General features: G+C 41.7%; 1 protein-coding gene across 3 annotated transcripts in view; it reads right to left on the minus strand.

Moving 5' to 3' along the window:
• Positions 1-20,485, minus strand: part of RAD54L2 (RAD54 like 2) — a 111,625-nt gene that overhangs the window by 22,326 nt on the left and 68,814 nt on the right. For all 3 annotated transcript variants that reach the window (XM_061128486.1, XM_061128487.1, XM_061128488.1), the window contains 3 exons: positions 1,785-1,986; positions 688-827; positions 95-211 (listed from right to left, as the gene is read on the minus strand). In XM_061128486.1, coding sequence (XP_060984469.1) covers positions 95-211; positions 688-827; positions 1,785-1,986 — 459 coding nt within the window. The remainder of the gene's footprint in view (positions 1-94; positions 212-687; positions 828-1,784; positions 1,987-20,485) is intronic.

Below are 20,485 nucleotides of genomic sequence, written 5' to 3' on the forward strand. Positions count from 1 at the left end.
AGGACGGAACTCTTTTCTATTTGGAGGTAAAGCCAATCTCTCAGGGTGAACACTGGGTCGGGAGGAAGGAGGGGCACCTCTGGCTCGGTCTTACCATCTCGACTGCTTTTTTCGTCCTCGCTGCCACTGCTACTGTCCAAACAAATGACTTCCTGGGTCAAGACCCGAGGAGGCAGTTGGGGACCATCGCTTGCTCTTAAGACAATTTCCTCTGGGGTGGAGGCGGGGGTGGGGAAATGGAAGAGAATGTCAAGACCACATTTAGCTGAAACATATTTTCCAAAATAATTTGCCCTCCTCTTCCTGTGTTGTTCTTAGGGGGACCATCCCCTGAGGAGACAAGTAGAGGACATCTTAAAAACCGCAACCCTCTTCCCAAATTCCGTTTTCTCTACCGGCTCTTACTTCTAGCACTCACCTGACCACTAGAAAATGTCCTAATCCTTTGGTACGTTAAGATCCAGAGTTATGGGGGAAAATCTAAATATCAATTTGAGGAAGTACATTTTTATCCATCTTAACTTTTCAAACGAGATCCTTCTGCTCGTGTGCTTCTTAGAAAATGTATGGACTGAAAAGATTCCTGAGAGGCCACCATCTGATTCCAGTTCTGTCCTTGACACTGTGTGCACCGAGGGTCTCTCCTCCCCTGGGCGCAGGGCCCCTCTTGCCCTCTCCACGACTTACCGGGAAATAACTCGAGGGGGACGGTGGGAATGGGGGCTGCGTAATCCTTTCTCTGCTGCTCCAGGCGTTTCCTTCTTTCCAATTCTTCCTGTTGTGCTGCTTTGGTAACTGGCTCCAACTGATCCTCCCGGAGCAGCTTTCTAAACATTAAAATAAGAGCGAGCGCTTCAGTTCACTTGTGGTTGGGTAAGGTAATGTCAAGCTAAAGAGGGAAATCATCACTGCTGGGAGGAGAAGCCACATCAGTACCACTACACCCATGCAGCAGGTAAGGTAAAAAAAAAAAAAAAAAAAAAAAAAAAAACAGACACATAAAAAGGACTTCAAGGCTCAGGTGCTTTTGGGCTAGTGTGTTTTTCATTTTATTTAACGTTCTGACACATCACCCCACTGACTCATCTCGGTACCTAATAAATCAAGAGTGAAATAGAGTAATATGTGATCCACACAGCTGGAAAGCAGTACAAAAGACAGAGTTGATACATGGGGAAACAGGATTGTGGATGATTTTGCATCCTTATTTCCCAAACTCAGAGTATATTTCCAAGTTGTCATTCTGTGTAGAAAAAAATGAGGGTAAGAGGAGAAAAATATCCTTTATCTTCTTTCAAAAGGAAAACTGTCATGGGTAGAAAAAAGGACTGCTGGGGATTTGGACATGAAGTTCACATCTGCTGATCTTTTAGGTTAAAGAAGAAGCCTTGGTTTGGACTAGACAATCCTCTTCCAACTGATGTTGAGTTCTGAGAAGACAAGAAATCAAACTCTTTTATCTCCTCGTATTTGGAAACATAAGAAAAAAAAATGAAGGAAGTAACAGACTCCAACCAGAGCATCCTGTGGATGCTCCCCTGCCCTCCAGGGGTGGGACATCCCCAGCAGTGCTCGAGTGCCACCTGCATCCCCTCTGCATCCTCAGATAGTCCAGACCCAGTGGTCCTGAGTTGCAGTTTCACTATTAATTGGAGCACATAGCCTACATTTTTCTCCTTGATAAACAGAACAGGTAAACAGAACTTGGTAAACTACCAACAGCCTTCAAATGAAGGTAGCATTTCTACTCCTTCCCTTCTCCTCTCTCCCAGAGCATAGCTCACCGTATGTTTCTTCTCATGTGGGAGGGTTTCTGAGCTCTCTTCTTTTTGGGGTCCTCGGAGGCAAGGCTCTTGCCTTGGTGGCGCCTAAGCTGCTCTGCAGGCTCAGACTGAGATGAGGTAGTTGAAGTGCACCGCGGTGGCTGCTGCCCATCTTCTCCCAGCTGGGCACACTCAGTACCACACATGTCTTCCAGGGATGGGTCTAAAGAGACAAATGGAAAGAGGTGCCAGGGATCAATTTCACTGGAGGAAAAGTGGGCTGATGCCAGACACGCTAGGCTTAGATCTCAATTCAGCAACTTATTAGTGGGTGAGCTAAGAAAGCGAGTTACATTTCTCTGAACCTCAATGGACTTATCTATAAAATGAGGATAGTAATTTCCACACTTCAGAGCTGTTGTGAGGACTAAATAAAGGACATGCTTAAAACCAAGCCTGGCCCAGAGTAGGCTCACAACAAATGTGAGCCATCACTCTTGGTATAATTTAGCACTATGTTCAGAGTGAGGAAGTGTCAGGGCCTCAGACCACCAGAAAGGGACATCGAGTTTCAAACACAGCTCACACTCACTTGTATGACTCTAAGCAAGTCTCATCTGGCCAACAGGGAGACCATTCCTCCCTTCAGTGCCTTAAAGTGTTCATTCAATTCGCCACCCATTTAATGAGAGCTCACAACATGGCAGGTACTGTCCTAGATGCTTCAAGGAATATTTATAAGGTTCCTTCCCTTCCAGGAGTTTGTCTTCTAGATATTAAAAGGCAAGGTGTGCTAAATACCATTGCCACAGGAGGGGCAGAGCAACTCAAAGTTGAAGGTACCATATTTGAGCCAGAAGTAATTAGCTAAGCCAAGAATAATTGTGTTAGGGTCACAGGAATATGAAAGGTACTATTTCATAGGATAATCACACAAGGAATTATATGGAAGGTAAAATGTAAGTGAGAACTTAAAAGATGAACAGAACGTCTAATGGTATATTATTGCCTTCAGGATGGGGGCCAAGTGGGAAGAAATTCCTGGCAGAGGGAATGTCATCTATGGTACCGACCACCAGCAAGAACTGGGGTTGGGGTGGGAGGGTCTCTGTGCACACCCCTCTCCTCATTGGCTGAGCTGCATTCTGTTTGTGGGATGGGCAGGTCCTGCAGTCACTCAGACCTGTCCCTACACCTGCCAGAGCCTCCCAGATACAACCTCTACACAATCAAAAGGTCTCTCCCAAAGGTAAGAAGGGTTCAAAACAAGAGCAGAAGTGCTGAAACTTGGGTGCTCCAGTCCATGCCACTTGGCTCTCAGGCAGCAAGGACTCAGGAAGTCTGGCCTTTTGGTGGGATTGTTTCTGTTTGTTATTTTGGATTTACCAGTTTTCCACTAATGTCCTTTTTCTGTTACAATAGGATCCCATCTAGGATAGATACCACATTGCATTCAGCTTTCAATGTCTTTTCAGTCTCCCCTAACTGTGGCAGCCTATTCTGGCCTTTCATGAGCCAGGACCAGCCGGCAATGTGAACAAGTCCCGACCGCAGCAGCACGGAAGCCTGAGGAAAAGCAGCTGAAAGTAAAGGATGGGGTTGAGAGGGCTGAATGCTCTTTAGGCAAGTCAGCAACTTTATTGAGTAAAACAGCTACCTTTATACTAGTACAAGCAGAAAACATAGTTCATAAAAAATGCCATCTGGTGTTTGTCACATCAATACAATTTTTTGTCTTAAGTGATTGCAGAAGCTTACATCTTGTTTTTGGCATTCCCAAAATAAACTACTAAGTGAAGGTCACTACTACGTTTTTCTCAAGGAAGAACAAAGGAGACCCGGCAAATGTTTTACTATTTTATCATGGGGTGGCGGGACAGGGAATGGCCTCTTTCAAGGCCTTTCCCAGGGCCTTTTTGGGCCTTAAGCAGGCCGGCTCCCCGCATTCATGAACTTGATTTTTCTCTTTTCTGCCCACATCATGTGGCTTGTGGGATCTTAGTTTCCCAACCAGGGATCGAACCCAGGCCCCAGCAGTGAAAGCGCAGAATCCTAACAACTGGACTACCAGGGAGCTCCTGACCTTGAAACATTTTTGAAGAATACTGGTCAGGTGGCTTTGTAGACTGTCCCCAGATTTCAATTTTTCTGATTAGTTTGGGGGTTATGACTTCTGGGAAAGAATATCACACAGATGAAGTACTCTTCTCATCACGTCTGATCAGGGTGATGATATCAACATGAGTTATTCCCAGTGACATTAACCTTGAAGTGGTGTTTACTGGACTTCTCCACTGTAAAGTCAGTATTTTCCCCTCCCATACTTTATTCATAAGAGGCCAATCACTAAGCCCGGCCTACATCCAGGGGGAAGAGAATTACACTCCATTCCCTGGACGGAAGGGCATCAAAGGGTTTCTGGACATATGTTAAAACCACATACAAAAAGAAAAAAAAAAAGAACAGAGTTCAAACAAAAACCATAAACACACACAGACACATGTTTGGGGTGGGGGGATACTTTGAGAACACAAATATCCTTAAAAGTTTCATCCACTAATTTTAACATTCATCAGTGGATTCTACCTAGAGCAATCATTACAGTGGTGTTCTAACAGTGGTTTTCTATTTCCGTCTTTCCTTCCACATTTATTATCTGGAATTTTTCTGTAAGGGAGATTTGTCCCTTCTCCCTCATTTATATATTCAACATTAAAAATATATATATCAGTATGGACTCAAGAAGAAACATTTAACCCTGCAGACTTTGGTAAAGAGAGGCCAGGGATGTCATATACCTCAATGAGTAAACCAGTAAGTGGATGCCCTCAAACTGAAAAAAGACATAGCATGGGTCATCATCCTATGAACTTAACCACCAAAGAATACCAAAGGGCCATCCCAGCAGTCAGTGATCTGAGTAAGAGAATCATGACTGTCCCAGATACTGCTACTGCTCACCTTACCCGGCTTGATGTAGCCCCTGGCCACTCTGATACCATTCTGGGTTCCTTATGGTCTCTTTCATGTTGATGCCAACTCCAGAACAGCATGGAGTTGGAAACTAATGTTTCCTAAGAGATAACAGAGCAAATGGGCTCAGTATGGACACTGAAGCCGGACTCCTGGGCTGTAAACACCAGCTCTGACCCTTATTACAACCTTTCTGTTCCTCAGTTATAAAAAGGGGATAATAACTGTAGTGTTATTCCTCAACCTCAGAGGACTGTGGCAATGATTATATGAGGTGGCCTAAATAAAGTGCTAGGACAATGCCTGGCATGCCGTAAACACCATATAAAACCGCTGCTACTTTTACTATGACTACCATTAGTCCAGGTACAAAGAATGGGTTTGATTTCTTCTCTTCTTTCTTTCCTACAATAATTCTACAAGGTGAATTTTGCTCCCCTCATTCTAGTCCTGCCCCCCCATTCTAAATATGATACACTGAAGCACTAAAAAGTTAAAAAGACTTGCCTAAAAAAAAAAAAAAAAATACTTGCCTATGGGTATACAGAAAATAAGTAGAAAAACAGGAGCAGACAGTTAAAAGGATGAACTTTGTAGTCAGGCAACCCTGGTGGTAAATCTTGGCTCTGTCACTTATTAGCTCTGCGCTCATGAGGTCAACTTCTCTGAGCCATAGTTCACATTTGCAAAATGAAGATGTAAATAGTTCTCTCATGGAAAATATTATTCTTTACTAGTCTGCTGAACTCCATGGATCTTCATACTCCTACAACCACATTCAACAGTCTGGGAGCACACAGAGCTCTGGGCTTGGTCAGTCAAGCTGGGTAGCAGCATGTATTTGTGTGGAGACCTCAAACTTCAATTATACATCCTAATCAAACATCAGAAATAAGAAAGGAAAAGGAGAAGTGGAACTGACATATGCAAAGTGCATTTTGTTGTTAGAAAATGAGTATTTCTTACAAAACACACACCCAATATTCTAAATCTTTCCACTTGACACTGCCACAAACCAGACACTGTTGCCTCTCCTGTCCCCTCGCTTTTAATTTAACCTAACATAAATCTGAGTATCTGCTATGTACCAGGCCCTGTGCCAAGGCACAATGGAGTGGTCCTCATGAGGAAACATGTACATACCTATACAGTGGAGCGCTTTATAGCAGTAACACTGAGGAAAGGACACCTAATCCAGCCTTACCTATCAGTGGTTAATGGGGGCACTTCCTCGGGAAACGTGAGACCTAGGTTTAATCTAACAGAATGGATAAGCACCAGCTAGTAAAGGAAGAAAAGAACATTCTAGACAGACAGAGGAGCATAAGCAAGAGGAATAGAGACTCTAACAAGGTGGAATGGTTAGGAAAGTACATGCAGTTCAACACTGGCTAAAGTGAATTAAGCAAAACTGCAGCAGGAGTGGCATTCCACCAACACTGTAGCTTGACCTACACACCAATTTCCACTCAGGGCTGGGTTGGCACACTTCAAGTTAGTGCTTTGCTGGGCCCTCTGACCTGGTTAGATAATGACCTTTGATGGTCTCCTGGCCTTAAGGCCTTTTGTTTTTGTTTCTATTTCACAAGCAAATTTGTTGAGTAACCACTTAAGAGGAACAGCTGGAGGCAAGGTTAGAGACCAGGCAGGATAGAGACAGAGCAGAGTGGGCAGGCAAAGGGTCTGAACTTCATATGCTGGGTAGTGCAACCTTGTTGCCAACTATTGTATTTATTTCTTCTGGTTTCTGCCTTGCAGAGTGGGCTGTCCCTGGGAGGGGGAAGAACAAACTGGATAGCCTTTGAATGTCACAAATTTACTACCTAACATTCCAACCTGTGAGGCCTGGCTGTGAATTTCTGTCTGGCATGGGTTGAGTGTAGCCAAGCACAGTAGCAATTTTCAAATGATCAAACACAGTGGATACAATTTTCATGAATAAAGAGTTCAGACACAGGTTTCCCCTTTCCTTTATACACAGGACACAGGTCTGAGTCAGTTTCTCACCACCTACCGTTCTTTGAATGAATCCTCAGCTTCTGTGTTCAACAACTACTGTTTGCTTGTTAAAGCGGCTTTAGTTTACAGATGTGCCCGGATGTGCTAGTATTTAAAGTCTGTGGTCATGGAAGTCAGTGTTTTACAACTGTTTCGTGACTGCTTCACAACACTTGCTGTGAAGCTTCTGGTTTCTATACAGCATTGTAACACATACCAGTGGTCCCCAACCTTTTTGGCACCAGAGACCAGCTTTCCCCATGGACCAAGGTGGAGGGGAGATAGTTTCTGGATGATCCAAGCATATTACATTTATTGTGCACTTAATTTCTATTATTTATCAGCTCTAACTCAGATTATCAGGCATTAGATCCTGGAGGTTGGAGACCCCTGATATACACTACGTCTTGAACTAATTTTAATAATAAAACTGTTATTTCAAAATTAATAAAATTGATTTTCCCTGAGTCAAAATATAACTTTTCTCTGCGTTCTTTTGTACCTTCTAAATATTGAACCGTGTGAATTTACAACCTACCCAAAATCATTAATTTCACTTTCAAAGAATAGCTCACCCCAAAATTCTAAAATATAAAACACTAAAAGTCACTGAGGAAAAAAGATTAGAGTCAACAAACTAGAGGCATGTGCTTTGACAAAGGAAAATTAGTGTCTTCAGTGGTTTAAACGTCAGTGACTATTACCACCCAAGCTCAGGCTCATGGAATCAGATCTGGTGACAAATACCTCTGAACTTTCTCCCTCATGCAAGCCAGCTGTGAGCAGTAATCACTAAAGTTATACAAACACCAACAAACATTTACATAAGCCTCTCAGGAATGAGCTATAAACCCCACCATAACAAATATGATAGACAAATGAGTAGCTTTGGGGGGAAAAAAAACAAATAACCCTATATTTCACTCATAAGGGGTAAGGCACAAACACTTCCAGGGCCTTTTCTCCAGCTATTCCATTTCTTCTTTTGCCTCAATCTTATCTGTATAAAGAAAGATCAGTGGATTCCAAGTCTTACCACATACCTCCTGACATGATGTGGAAGGATATATATACAACACGACCTATGATGTATGTGTGTCCAAACACTGAACCTGAATCTGAAAACACCTAGATATCGCATTCCTAGTTTGCAAAAATACAGGGAACAAAGGACTATGTTAAACTTGATAAACAAGACCATATGGATGCAATCAGCAAAGTCTAGAAATGTGCAGAAGTACAGAACAAGTGAGTCCTTTTCTTCCATCAATAAACTGCAAGGGAAAAAAAAACCAAAAGAGGTAGATCATATCTTAGGGACTTCATATGTTAGAGAACAGATTAAATATACTCTGAAGTTTTTATAGATAAAATCTTTAATAGATTTATTTTATAAGTAAATAAAATTTTAATTTATTTTATTGACAAATATTATTTATTTTTATTTACTTTTATTTATTTATTTTATAGATAAAATCTTCTATAGATAAAATCTTACAGTGCTAAGGAACTTCAGTTCAGTTCAGTTCAGTCGCTCCAACTCTTTGTAACCCCATGGACTGCAGCACGCCAGGCCTCCCTGTTCATCACCAACTCCAGGAGTTTACTCAAACTCATGTCCATTGAGTTGGTGATGCCATCCAACCATCTCATCCTCTGTCGTCCCCCTCTCCTCATGCCTTCAATCTTTCCCACCATCAGGGTCTTTTCAAATGAGTCAGCTCTTCGCATCAGGTAGCCAAAGTATTGGAGTTTCAGCTTCAACATCAGTCCTTCCAATGAATATTCAGGACTGATTTCCTTTAGGATGGACTGGTTGGATCTCCTTGTAGTCTAAGGGACTCTCAAGAGTCTGCTGCAACACCACAGTTCAAAAGCATCAATTCTTTGGCACTCAGCTTTCTTTATAGTACAACTCTCACATCCATACATGACTACTGGAAAAACGATAGCTTTGACTAGATACACCTTTGCTGGCAAGGTAATGTATCTGCTTTTTAATATGCTGTTTAGGTTGGTCATAACTTTTCTTCCAAGAGCAAGTGTCTTTTAATTTCATGGCTGCAGTCACCACCTGCAGTGATTTTGGAGCCCCCAAAATAAAGTCTGTCACTGTTTCCACTGTTTCCCCATTTATTTACCATGAAGTGATGGGACCAGATGAATCTTAGTTTTCTGAATGTTGAGCTTTAAGTCAACTTTTTCACTGTCCTCTTTCACTTTCATCAAGAGGCTCTTTAGTTCTTCTGCCATAAGGGTGGTGTCATCTGCATATCTGAGGTCACTGATATTTCTCCCGGCAATCTTGATTCCAGCTTGTGCTTCCTCCAGCCCAGCATTTCTCATGATATACTTTGCATATAAGTTAAATAAGCAGAGAGACAATATACAGTCTTGACATACTCCTTTCCTGATTTGGAACCAGTCTTTTGTTCCATGTCCAGTTCTAACTGTTGCTTCCTGACCTGCATCCAGATTTCTCAGGAGACAGGTCAGGTGGTCTGGTATTTCCATCTCTTGAAGATTTTTCCACAGTTTGTTGTGATGCACACAGTCAAAGGCCTTAGCATAGTCAATAAAGCAGAAGTAGATGTTTTTCTGGAACCCTCTTGCTTTTTCAATGATACAACGGATGTGGCAATTTGATCTCTGGTTCCTCTGCCTTTTCTAAATCCAGCTTGAACATCTGAAAGTTCAGTTCAATACTGTTGAAGCCTGGCTTGGAGAATTTTGAGCATTACTTTACTAGCGTGTGAGATGAGTGCAATTGTGCGGCAGTTTGAGCATTCTTTGGCATTGCCTTTCTTAGGGATTGGAATGAAAACTGACCTTTTCCAGTCCTGTGGCCACTGCTGAGTTTTCCAAATATGCTGGCCTATTGAGTGCAGCACTTTCACTTTCACAGCATCATCTTTTAGGACTTGAAATAGCTCAGTTGGAATTTCATCACCTCCACTAGCTTTGATCGTAGTAATGCTTCCTAAGACCAACTTGACTTCGCATTCCAGGATGTCTGGCTCTAGGTGAGCGATCACACCATTGTGATTATTTGGATCGTGAAGATCTTTTTTGTACAGTTCTTCTGTGTATTCTTGCCACCTCGTCTTAGCATCTTCTGCTTCTGTTAGGTCCATACCACTTCTGTCCTTTATTGTGCCCATCTTTCCATGAAATATTCCTTTGGCATCTCTAATTTTCTTGAAGAGATCTCTAGTCTTTCCTATTCTATTATTTTCCTCTATTTCTTTGCATTGATCACTGAGGAACTAATACTTCCAAATAACCCAAGATAGGCAGAAACAGATGAAACAAGACTAGCCCTGTATTCATAATGACTAAAGGAACGTAGCAGGAAGAAAATTACAAAGAACAGAGGAAAACATACTTTAAGAGCAAAAGCAAAACCAAAAGTTGATTCTTTGAAGCATAAATGCTACATCGTCAGAGAGCCACCATCGCCACAACCACCACACTGGCTAAAACAGACCCTTCCTGCCTACCCCTGGGGCTTATTCCCTTTTTTAATTGTTTACAAGATTCTTACCCAGATCTGAAGTTAGTAACCATTCAACACTTAACCTGTCTCCCCTTTTAAACTGTTGCTCCTTGAAGGCAGGGATTAATTCTGTCCATCTCATTCTCCAATGTATCCTTCAAGCCTAATAAAAATGCCAGCTGCCCAACAGATGCTCAATAAACGTATGGTGAATTTTTTTAAATGAGTCTGTTTTTATTAAAAAAAAAAAAAAAAAACTACTAGAGGAAAATACACATGAATAAAAAATCCACTGAAGTACATTAGTTCCTATTCAGTATGTTTATGTCCCATATTGTCAATACATCATCATTTACGAGCACATATTGAAGTTCTCTATAGACTGAGCTTTCCCTGACTCAATAAATGTCAAGAAAAGCCAATATATTTGCCAATAAACGTTAAAAAGTTAAAAACACACACCAATATGTGATTCACTTTTAAAATCATCATGGAAGCCAGTTTAAGGGGAAAAAAAATTCTCATCCTAGTTGCTCCTTGGGAAGAAATAAATCTTCACAGCATTGAGGCTAAAAGGAACGAGAGGATTCCAAATTAAACATCTTTTAAAGTGACATCTGAGATCAAGGGGACCAATATCACTCTCACTCCCTCATGAGAGACAACCTAAGGCATGAAGAAAAGAAATGGCCAGTCTTTCCACTGGGCTCTCATAGGGGAAGAGGACAACTGCTCACCGTTGTAAAAGATACCAAGACTGCACAGCAGTTCTCAGTCTCAGCACTGTGGACATCTGGGGATAGATAATCCTTTGTTGTTGGAGGCTCTCTTATGCATTGTTAGAATGCTCAGCAGCATTCCCACCACCTCCATCCACTAGATTCTAGTAGCACCTTCCCAGTTGTGACAACCACAGAACATTGCCAACTGTCTCCTAGAAGGCTAAATCACTCCCTGTGGAGAACCACTGCTTTTAGCACAAAGTCAAATCACTGAAGAAACAGTTATTTGTAAGCACAATGACACCTCTTTCCAACCCGTCTGAAATTCTAGCTCTGTGCTGCTGACAGATTTGATTTTGACTCTACTCAGCATGATGATGAAAATTTTAGGCCATCTCTGCAACCACAGGCAAGAATTACCAAATTCTCAGCAAATCAGTCACAAAGCAGGTACTTCTGAGCAAAGGCAGAGAGAAGACTAAGGCGAAAACCATGAAGAATTCTAGTTTAGTTTCTGAATAAGATACAGAGAGTTAATGAGAAAACATAAAGTGAATATTCGGCTTTACTAAATATCTTACAGACAAGGTAATGTCTAGAATAATTTCACAAAATCAAATTTTAAAAATCTAAATTAAACCCAAGGATGCTGATGGAAACCACATTCCGATCTTTAAAATTTGCCTCTCCTATGTCTTCTCACTTTTACACTCATGAAATAAAAGACGATCAAACAATATGAAAGACTGCTTAAAATTACAATAAACTACAATAAAATTACAGAATTTTTTTTAACAACAAAGCACTGTGAGCAACACTGAGATAAGTCACAGACCAGATGCTATTAACGACGTAAATAGTAAAGAATCAGTATATCCAGAATACTTACACAAACATTTAAACATGAAAAGCATCACTACCACAGTCAAAACTGGCATCATTACTTCAGAAACTGAGCTGACTCTTGAACTATTCCCTCGCTTTCTGCAATCACTCAACTTCATTATTCCATATTCCAAGAAAACATCCACTAACGTTCTATGGCTTTATGCCAAACATGAATGCTGAATTATGTACTCAGCTTGACTTCCCCCATTCCTTCCATCCCCCAGAATTCCACCAGCAACCCCACACCCAGCCACTGTCACACATTAAGAAGGGAAACTCTGCTGCTGCCCGAGGAACAGAAGGTGGAGAGAGAGCCAACTCCTGTCTGGAAATGGCTGCCGTTCTTGAGGAGCCACACACCACCCGAGGCACCTGGTGACTGTGGCGACCGGCAGCCTGCAGCCAGCTTCCTAAGGAGACAGCCCTTCCTTCCAGACTCTGCCAAAGGCCTCAAGAGACAACAGGCTAGTCACTCTTTCCTCAAGAGTTCTCCAAGAGTCTCTCAACTCTCTAGTAACAATTAAAAAAAGAAATGGGATAGGCATTAAAAAGAGAATGAAATTCTGCCATTTGCAACAACATGCATGGACCGGAGGGTATCAAGCTTAGTGAAATAAGTCAGACAGAGAAAGACTAATACTGTATGTTATCACTACTATGTGGAATCTAAAAAATAAAACAAACTAGTAATTTAACAAAAAAGAAACTCACAGATACAGAAAACAAACCAGTGGTTACTAGCGGGGAGAGAGAAGGGGCGGGGGGCAAGATAGGGGTAGGGAATTAGGAGGTGCCAGTCACTATGTATAAAATAAATAAGCTACAAACATATATGGTACAGAACAGGGAGTATAGGCAATGTTTTATAACTATAAATGGAGTACAATCTGTAAAATTTTTGAGTCACTATGTTATATACCTGAAACTAACATAATATTGTAAATCAACTACATCTCTGTCTTAAAAAAAAAAAGAAAGAAAGAAATTGGCTAGGGATATGAATGGGAAAACAGAGGCAATATTTTTTTTTTTTTTTTTGCTTGTTTCCCAAAGTATGAGCAATCCAAACAGGAAAAATAAAAAGAGAATTAAAGACTCAAGCAAATTACTCCTGGAAACTTAAGAATCACTAAACGGCCAGTCCTTTCTGCACCTGCATTCAGCACTATGGGGGAGTAAAGTGGATCTGTATGCTGCAACTGCTTGATAGATGTCAGGGCTAGAGTTGGTTCAAGAACCATGTCAGTCCATGCCAGCCAGGCTCCCTGCTCTTCTGGAGGGCTCCAACTGGCAGTCTCTCTCAGGGAAGCTAGCAGACAATCTCCTGGCATCTCCAGTGAACCTGAGGGCCAAGAGTTAACAGGACCTCGCACCCACAAAGTGAGGATTTAGGGAGAGGAATGAAGAGAACAAGCCTGCCTGCAACTTTAGGGGACTGCAGCCCTTCCCTCTGGAGTTGAGGCAGGTAAAGCCCCGCGTTCTCCTCCTGGAAATCCATTTAGAATGGTGACGGAAGCACAAAACAACACGCAAATCTTCCTATATGTGCAAACTCCACTAGGGCCCCCTATAAGAGCATCCACAACAAACAAGAGGAAAACAGGGCATACCTGCTGTTCCTTTTAAGAGGGAATGGGCAAAGTGTAACACCAACAGCTCAAATTCTGCTACTTTTATGTGAGAGAGGACATAGGTATACACACTAAGGTGATCATCTTCTGAAATCTGTTACTGTTGTATCTGTTAAGTCCAAGAGAGTAGAAGACAGTAAAACTGGTCCTATGAACAAACAAAAGCTTCCCCTGTGAGAGTACAGTGGAAAGGCGGGGGCGTGAAATCCATATAACTCAGTTTATTTTTTCATTCTACTGATGAATGCTTTGAAGTACTGAGGCATGACCACAACACACACACACACACACACACACACACACATATTTCCCAGAAGGATTCAGTAGCTGAGAAAGGGCTGGTCTTCCACAAGCAGAGCATCAGACATCATGCTGGGAAAGCAGAGCAGGCAAGAGAGAAGTAAGGTACCTTTACAAACTCCCAAAACTAGAGAATGCTGCTCCTCCAGCACAGAATTTCCTCCATAAAACGCATTCACATATAATTGAAACAGTTAAACGATTCCCATCAGACTCTTAATAATGATAACAATTTCTGATTTGAGAGCAGAATACAAGGTAGGTTGAGGAGCGGATGCTGTGGAGGTCAGGGTTCAACTATCAGTTCCCACACCCCAGAGAGCAGCATTTAAACTCATGCCTTGGCAAAATAATAAACTATTTTGCATGTCATTGACCTCCTGGACTGTCTCATTAACTTAAACTTTAAATGTTAACCCTATGAATGCAAAAGGCTGGAGAGTCAACTCAGACAAAGACAGATAAAGCACTTTCTGACCACATTAAAAATAAGATAAATCTTAAAAAAAAAAAAATTTCCTTAGGGTCACAGAAAATGCAAAGACAATATGCATCTATCTGGTAGCACACTGAATCTTTGCTTCCTGATTAAAAGACCAGCTGGAACATAAGTACAACATCTCTAATCTGGAGGAGCACTCAGCAGTGGCTCTCCCAGGACCTTTCACTCCACAGGGGAAAGACTCTATAGATCTCTACCATATATGATCACTGTTGATGATAAAACCTCTCCTCTCCTCATCTTCAAACACAAATTCTGTGCCTAAAGAATTTACCTAAATATCCCACTTGGCTTCCCTCCATACCGTTGTACTCCCTGGTCTGGATTCTGACACCAGACTCCAAAGGGTCTCCCTGCCTCTGATTACTCCCACTTCGATACATATGACAAAAAGAGAGCTTTCTGAATCTGACCATGTCACAGTCTCCACCCACCCAGGATCTCCTAAAATACCTTAAAGCTGTCCCTTCTACCCACAGGATATAGTCTAAAACACTTAAGGTCTTCCCTGATTGCTAGCATCCAGCCTTCCTTCTGACCACCAAGTGCTTCCTCCAACACCTGTACCCACACACCCTCCACTGCCTACTCTCTAGCCTCAAAAGTACAGTGCTCTCGAGATCTCAGGCCTTGGCTGAGGCTGTGTCCCTCTTTCCCCACCTCTTCATCTAACAGTTATGTGTTAGATTCTAATGACTTACTTCTTTCTAACCCATAGCCTCTTTTGGGTCCCCACTTAAAGGTTAGCCTCCAGAAGGCCCTCTCTAGGTTTCTTCCTTTTTATTTCAGCATGTGCCCAACTGCTAAGCTATAGTGTCTGTCAACATAGCTGCAGAGAGAAAGTTAATAGCTGCCCCTGTCTCTCTTGGTAAGCTGCTCAGGGAACTTCATTTAAGCCTGGCACATTCTGCTTCTGTATTCTAAACTGGACCAAAGATTATTTGACCACTTCTCGAGATGATTAAAAAAATACTGAAAAACCTTCTCTTCCAGAGGGTTACTGGGTAACTCTGAAGTCGGGGCAGGCACGGTAACTGGGGAATAACTGTAGTCCCAGCACAGGTCTGTGGTGAGTCTGCTAGATATGCACCCCACCCCATGTCCCGTCATACCCAAGTCCATCTAAAACAGTGCTGGTCACTAGCTCTGCTCCCAGAAGCACTGGGGCACAGCCTACCTGCAATGCTTCTTATCTTTTGGCTAGATTTATTCATGTTACCAATATTACTCATTCAGTCCTCAAAATGGTAAATACAAGATACTACAAATCTTCCCATTGTACAGATGAAAAAAAACTTCCTTCACAAAGCTATTAGTTTGAACTCAGGCGGCTGATCTGGCTCCAGAGTCCCTGCTCTTAGCCACCACCCTGCACAATTCCCCCTGTACTCCCATTCGCCTTAAAGTTATAAAAGAAGAAAACAGAGTTCAGAAGGAGTCACATATGTACTGTGCCTTGATTTACAACAAAGAATAACACAAAACTCTAATGCAGAGTAGATCAATTAACCATATTGGTAGGGGATGGGGTAAATGAAGCTTGGCTCTAACTCATACCACACAGAAATCAATTCCAGATGTATCCGAGACTTAAATGTGACGGTAAAACATGAAACGTCTAGAAGACAACAGGAGAATATCTTCATGACCTTGGGGCAGACAACTATTTCTTATACAAAGCACAAAACAAAAAGGGGAAAAAATGATAAATTCGACTTCATTAAAATTAAAGCATCTATAGATCAAAAATACAATTTAAAAAAGATTATAAGACTGCAAAAAATACACAACTAAGAGAGTGAAAAACCAGGCAATATAAATGGGGGAAGGTGTGTCATGTGTATATATCAAAAAGACAACCAGATATAAAAAATTCCTATAAACCAACTAAGAAATTTGTGAAAGAAAGAAAAATGGTAGAAAACATGGGTTCAGGCACTTTACAAAAGTGAAAATGATCATAAGCATGTGGAAAAGAGCTCAACACCTGAAGTAATTAGGAAAGTGCAAATTAAAACCACAATCAGATACACCCCCCACCCCCAACCCCTTGGATTGCGGGGGAAGGAACGTTAAAGGCCCTACAAAATCACTCTGAACAACAGGGTCAAGGTCTGACATGTTTTCCTAATGCAGGTTTACAAAACAGCCCTGCCCCCAGCACGCTCAAGCTCTCTGCCCCTTTTGTGTCCCTAAGCCTAGCACACAGAAAGGAAGGACAGCAACAAGTACCAAAATCAGCACTGCTTCATTTCTAACACGGAGGTCATCTAAATACTGACACAAGCTATGCTGAAAAATCAGTCCAACAACAGATATCCAAGTTTTCTCCGACAAAAGTGACACGCTTCTGGGGAAGAAAAGGAAGACAGAAATACAGAATACAAAGATCTGGCTTGAGGGACTTCCCTGGCGGTCCAGTGGTTGGGACTTGGTGTTTCCACTGCAGGGGGTGCAGGTTTGATCACTGATCTGGGAACTAAAATCCCACAAGCCATGTACTGCAGCTAAAAAAAAAAAAAAGATCTGGCTTGAATCTGTAATTTAAGGAATGCTGCTCGTCATCTATGTTGAGAACAAAATGCTGAAATGCAATAGAATGTTCTATTAACACTGTCTTGTCTGTCTTGGTGCATTCAGTTGCATGGTCTAACTGCTCCCATAGGCTGATGCACAGCCCTTTTCTCTATTTCAGTGATTCCTCTTTGTTCCTAAAAACATGCCTTCCCTTCCCCGTCTTCATCCAGAATAAGAGAACAACAGATCTAGAATTCAGGTTGCAAACTTTTCATTTTTTGGAAGAGAACCTAAAGGCTCAGGAAGGACTTTCGCAGGATCACAGAGGTGTAGATGAAGACTGCTTTGCCTGGTGGGGTGCTCCTCTCTATCACACACTAGAGTGCTGCGGCAAAGGCTTCCCAAGACCACAGTGACAGCTTGGCTTTAGCCAGTATGGACTGCCACCTGTCTCTCCTGCACCATCAGTTTCTTCCTCCCAACCTGATCAGACCCACTGGCAAAAAGTAAGTTTAAAAGATAAAACCCGTTCTCCCCCTGTTCTGGTTTGAGCCCCTATCACTGCACTGAAATTGATCATTAGGGCACAAGGACCCCCACATTGCTAAATCCAATGTCAATTCTTAGTCCTCATACTACTAGGACCATTGGTTGCCTGATCTAACACAATTGATCACTTCCTCCTTGAAATGATTTTTTTTTTCTATCTGGGTCCCATAACATTTTCTCTTGGGTCTTCTACTACTTCAGTGGCCATTTCTTTTCAGTCTTCTCTTCTCAATCATCCTCATTTCCTCCCCACTTCTGTTGTCAAGTGCTTAGTTGCTCAGATCATTTCTCTTATTCCTGAAATAATCTTATCCTTTCCTGTGATTTAGGTACCATTCATATACAGATATGCCCCACTTTTTTTTTTTTTTTTTTTAATATCCAACATAGAGTTCTCCTCTGAATTTCAACTCAATAGTCTAACTGACCTGTGGACATTTCAACTTGGAGGCATAAGACATGTCAAACTTAACATGTTTCTCCAAAATCAAACTCCTGTCTCTCCTCAATCTGTGCCTTGCCCCTGATCTTCCTAACCTTAGAAAATGGCATCTTCAACTTGTTCAATAAAAACTTGGAATCCATCCTTAGCTTCCCTCTTACTCTGACACAGTCTATATCTATTTCATTAACCAATTCTCTTGACTCTATCTTCAAAACATACCCAGAATCCAACTACTTCTACCAACTCCACCAAGCCATCATCCTTCCTGCCTTGAATTTTGCAATATCTTCCTAACTGGTCTCCCTGATTTTGCCCTCATCTCTGTAACAGTCTGTTCCCTACACATCAACCAGAGTGATCATTCCTCTGTTTAAACCCTGCAATGGCTCCCATCTCACAGAATAAGGCCCCACACATAAGCCTCCCTCATTATTAATCCTCCCCAACACAGTAGTACCTCTGCTACAATGAACCTATACTGACACATCCGTGTCACCCAGAGTCCACAGTTTACATTAGGGTTCACTCTTGATGTTGGACAAATGTGTAATGACATGTATCCACCATGGTAGACCATACAGAGCAGTTTTACTGCCCGAAAAATCCTCCGTGCTCCACAGATTCATCCCTCCTCTCCTTCAAACCTCTGGGAACAACTGATCTTTTTACTTTTATTTTTTAAAATAAAAACTTAGAAAAGTAAAAATGAAATGCCATGGAATTATGAAACAATTCTGGTTTTGAAAAATTTTAAATGGCACATGCAAAAAAAAAAATGCAATGGGATTCCAGCTTTGTAGAAATATACATCTGAAGAGAAAAATAACTGAAAAATAAGACATCAATATTCTTACTATCTCTGGCTGATAGAATTGTGTGTGATTTTTATATTCTTTATAATGTTCTATATTTCCAAAATTTAATTAATAGGTTCATATTACTAATAATCAGAAATTTATTGTTAAACAGTAAAGTCAACAAGCAGTTGGGCATCACAGATTTTGAAATATTATCCAAACTCCAGACACACTCTTTGAAGAAGGATCTAGTATATGAGGCAATCACAGGGTTCATAACATTTACTTAAAACTATTCTTAGAAGAGAAAGAAATCGAGGCTCAAAATAGGGATGTCTAATGTGACAGAAAGGCCATAATAAACAGTGAAAACTACAACCTCCATAACCTATGCTCCTTGTGAAGGGCCCTGGGGGCTTCCACGGGAGGGAGAAAACATTGGCTAGGATTCCTATTAGATTGCTGCGAATCTTCCTCCCAAGTGCCATTCTTCATGACACAAAAGCCGCCCACTCTGATCTTAGTTTAAAACTCTGGAGGTTCCTGACACTTCTTTCACTTCCAGCTGCAAGACTCTGCCTGCAGACTGCTGGTGATTACTGACACGCTTGGGATTCACAGCGTGAGTCTGAAATAGCAGCTGTCAGTACTCAAGCAAATAAACCCAGGGTTCCAGGTATATCTCAAACCACCACCACTGGCCTTACATGCTCAAGCCCCTACCTAGCTCACCCCAGACCACTCTGCCCTTTGCTCTCTGTCCTCTAGCCACCAAAGCCTCCACCTTCCTGAGTCTAAACAAGCAGAGCTGTTCCCACCCCAGGGCCTTTGCCCTGGCCCTGTGCCTAGGATACTTTACCCCTGATTCTTTATACTGCAAGCAAAGAGGACAAATAGAAGGGGGTGAGAGAAACAGCACAAGTCAAACTCCCTGCAGGAGACTAAGAGACGCAGGGGTTGAGAAGGAGATCAGCTTTCCTTACCCTGTGGTGCAAGGTGAAGGGGGTCAAAGTTGACATCTGGGAGGCTAGCTTTCTGTCAATAAGATGGCTAAGAAGCAGGTTCCAGAAGGCACTAAGCATGTCACACATCTAGCTGCTGTTCGAGGAAACTAGTATCCTGATACGCCATGTAAAATAGACAAGAATAGAATGAAATGGGGAAAAAAAAAAGGCCTATGTTCTAAAGAGATGGGCCCATCAAATCAGTCTGTGTCCAGATCCTGACTCACTTAAATAAACTAGGACTTCTTCAAGTTTTCTGCTGAGGAGTCCTGAATTCCCACAGAAAATGTTTTTATCCCTTAGGGCACCATCCAAAGCATTCAAACTCCACTCTCAAATTTATTTGAAGAAAATCTAATTTTATCTTAAAACTCCATGTGAATACTGATTTCTATGCCCAGATTTTCATTATATAAAAAAATTTTTTTCAATCTATACCAAAGTACTGAACCCCCCAGCCCTGACACTCCTCCACTAACTTCCCAATAAAACTGACACTCCAGCAAGGTCTGTCATGTTTATAGTGAAGCTCCACAAACTCCTAGTATTCCTTCCACAACCTAAGGAACCAAGTCTGGAAATAAACTCCTTGGTAAGCAATCATTCCTAGAATAGCCAGTAAATGGTTTAAGTCTGTAGTTTTTGACTGGGCCTTGGGTTTTACAATGAAATTCCTATTAAAAAAATATCCTACTTTTGTCTTAGCTGAACAAGGTTGTTCACAGGCCAAACAGCTTGGATGAGCAGAGGGCTCTCAGAAGAAGAGGGTGGTGGAGGTCCCAGTTCTCCTACCGGAAAACTGAGAAAATAGCAGAGAAACCAGCACAACTAATGAAGCAAAAAAGTACTGGAGGAAAAGAAATGGGACATCTGGTTTTTCCTTGTAATAAATATTCCATA

Source organism: Dama dama, chromosome 24 (genome assembly GCF_033118175.1).
Source record: "Dama dama isolate Ldn47 chromosome 24, ASM3311817v1, whole genome shotgun sequence".
In the NCBI taxonomy this organism is placed as follows: domain Eukaryota; kingdom Metazoa; phylum Chordata; class Mammalia; order Artiodactyla; family Cervidae; genus Dama; species Dama dama.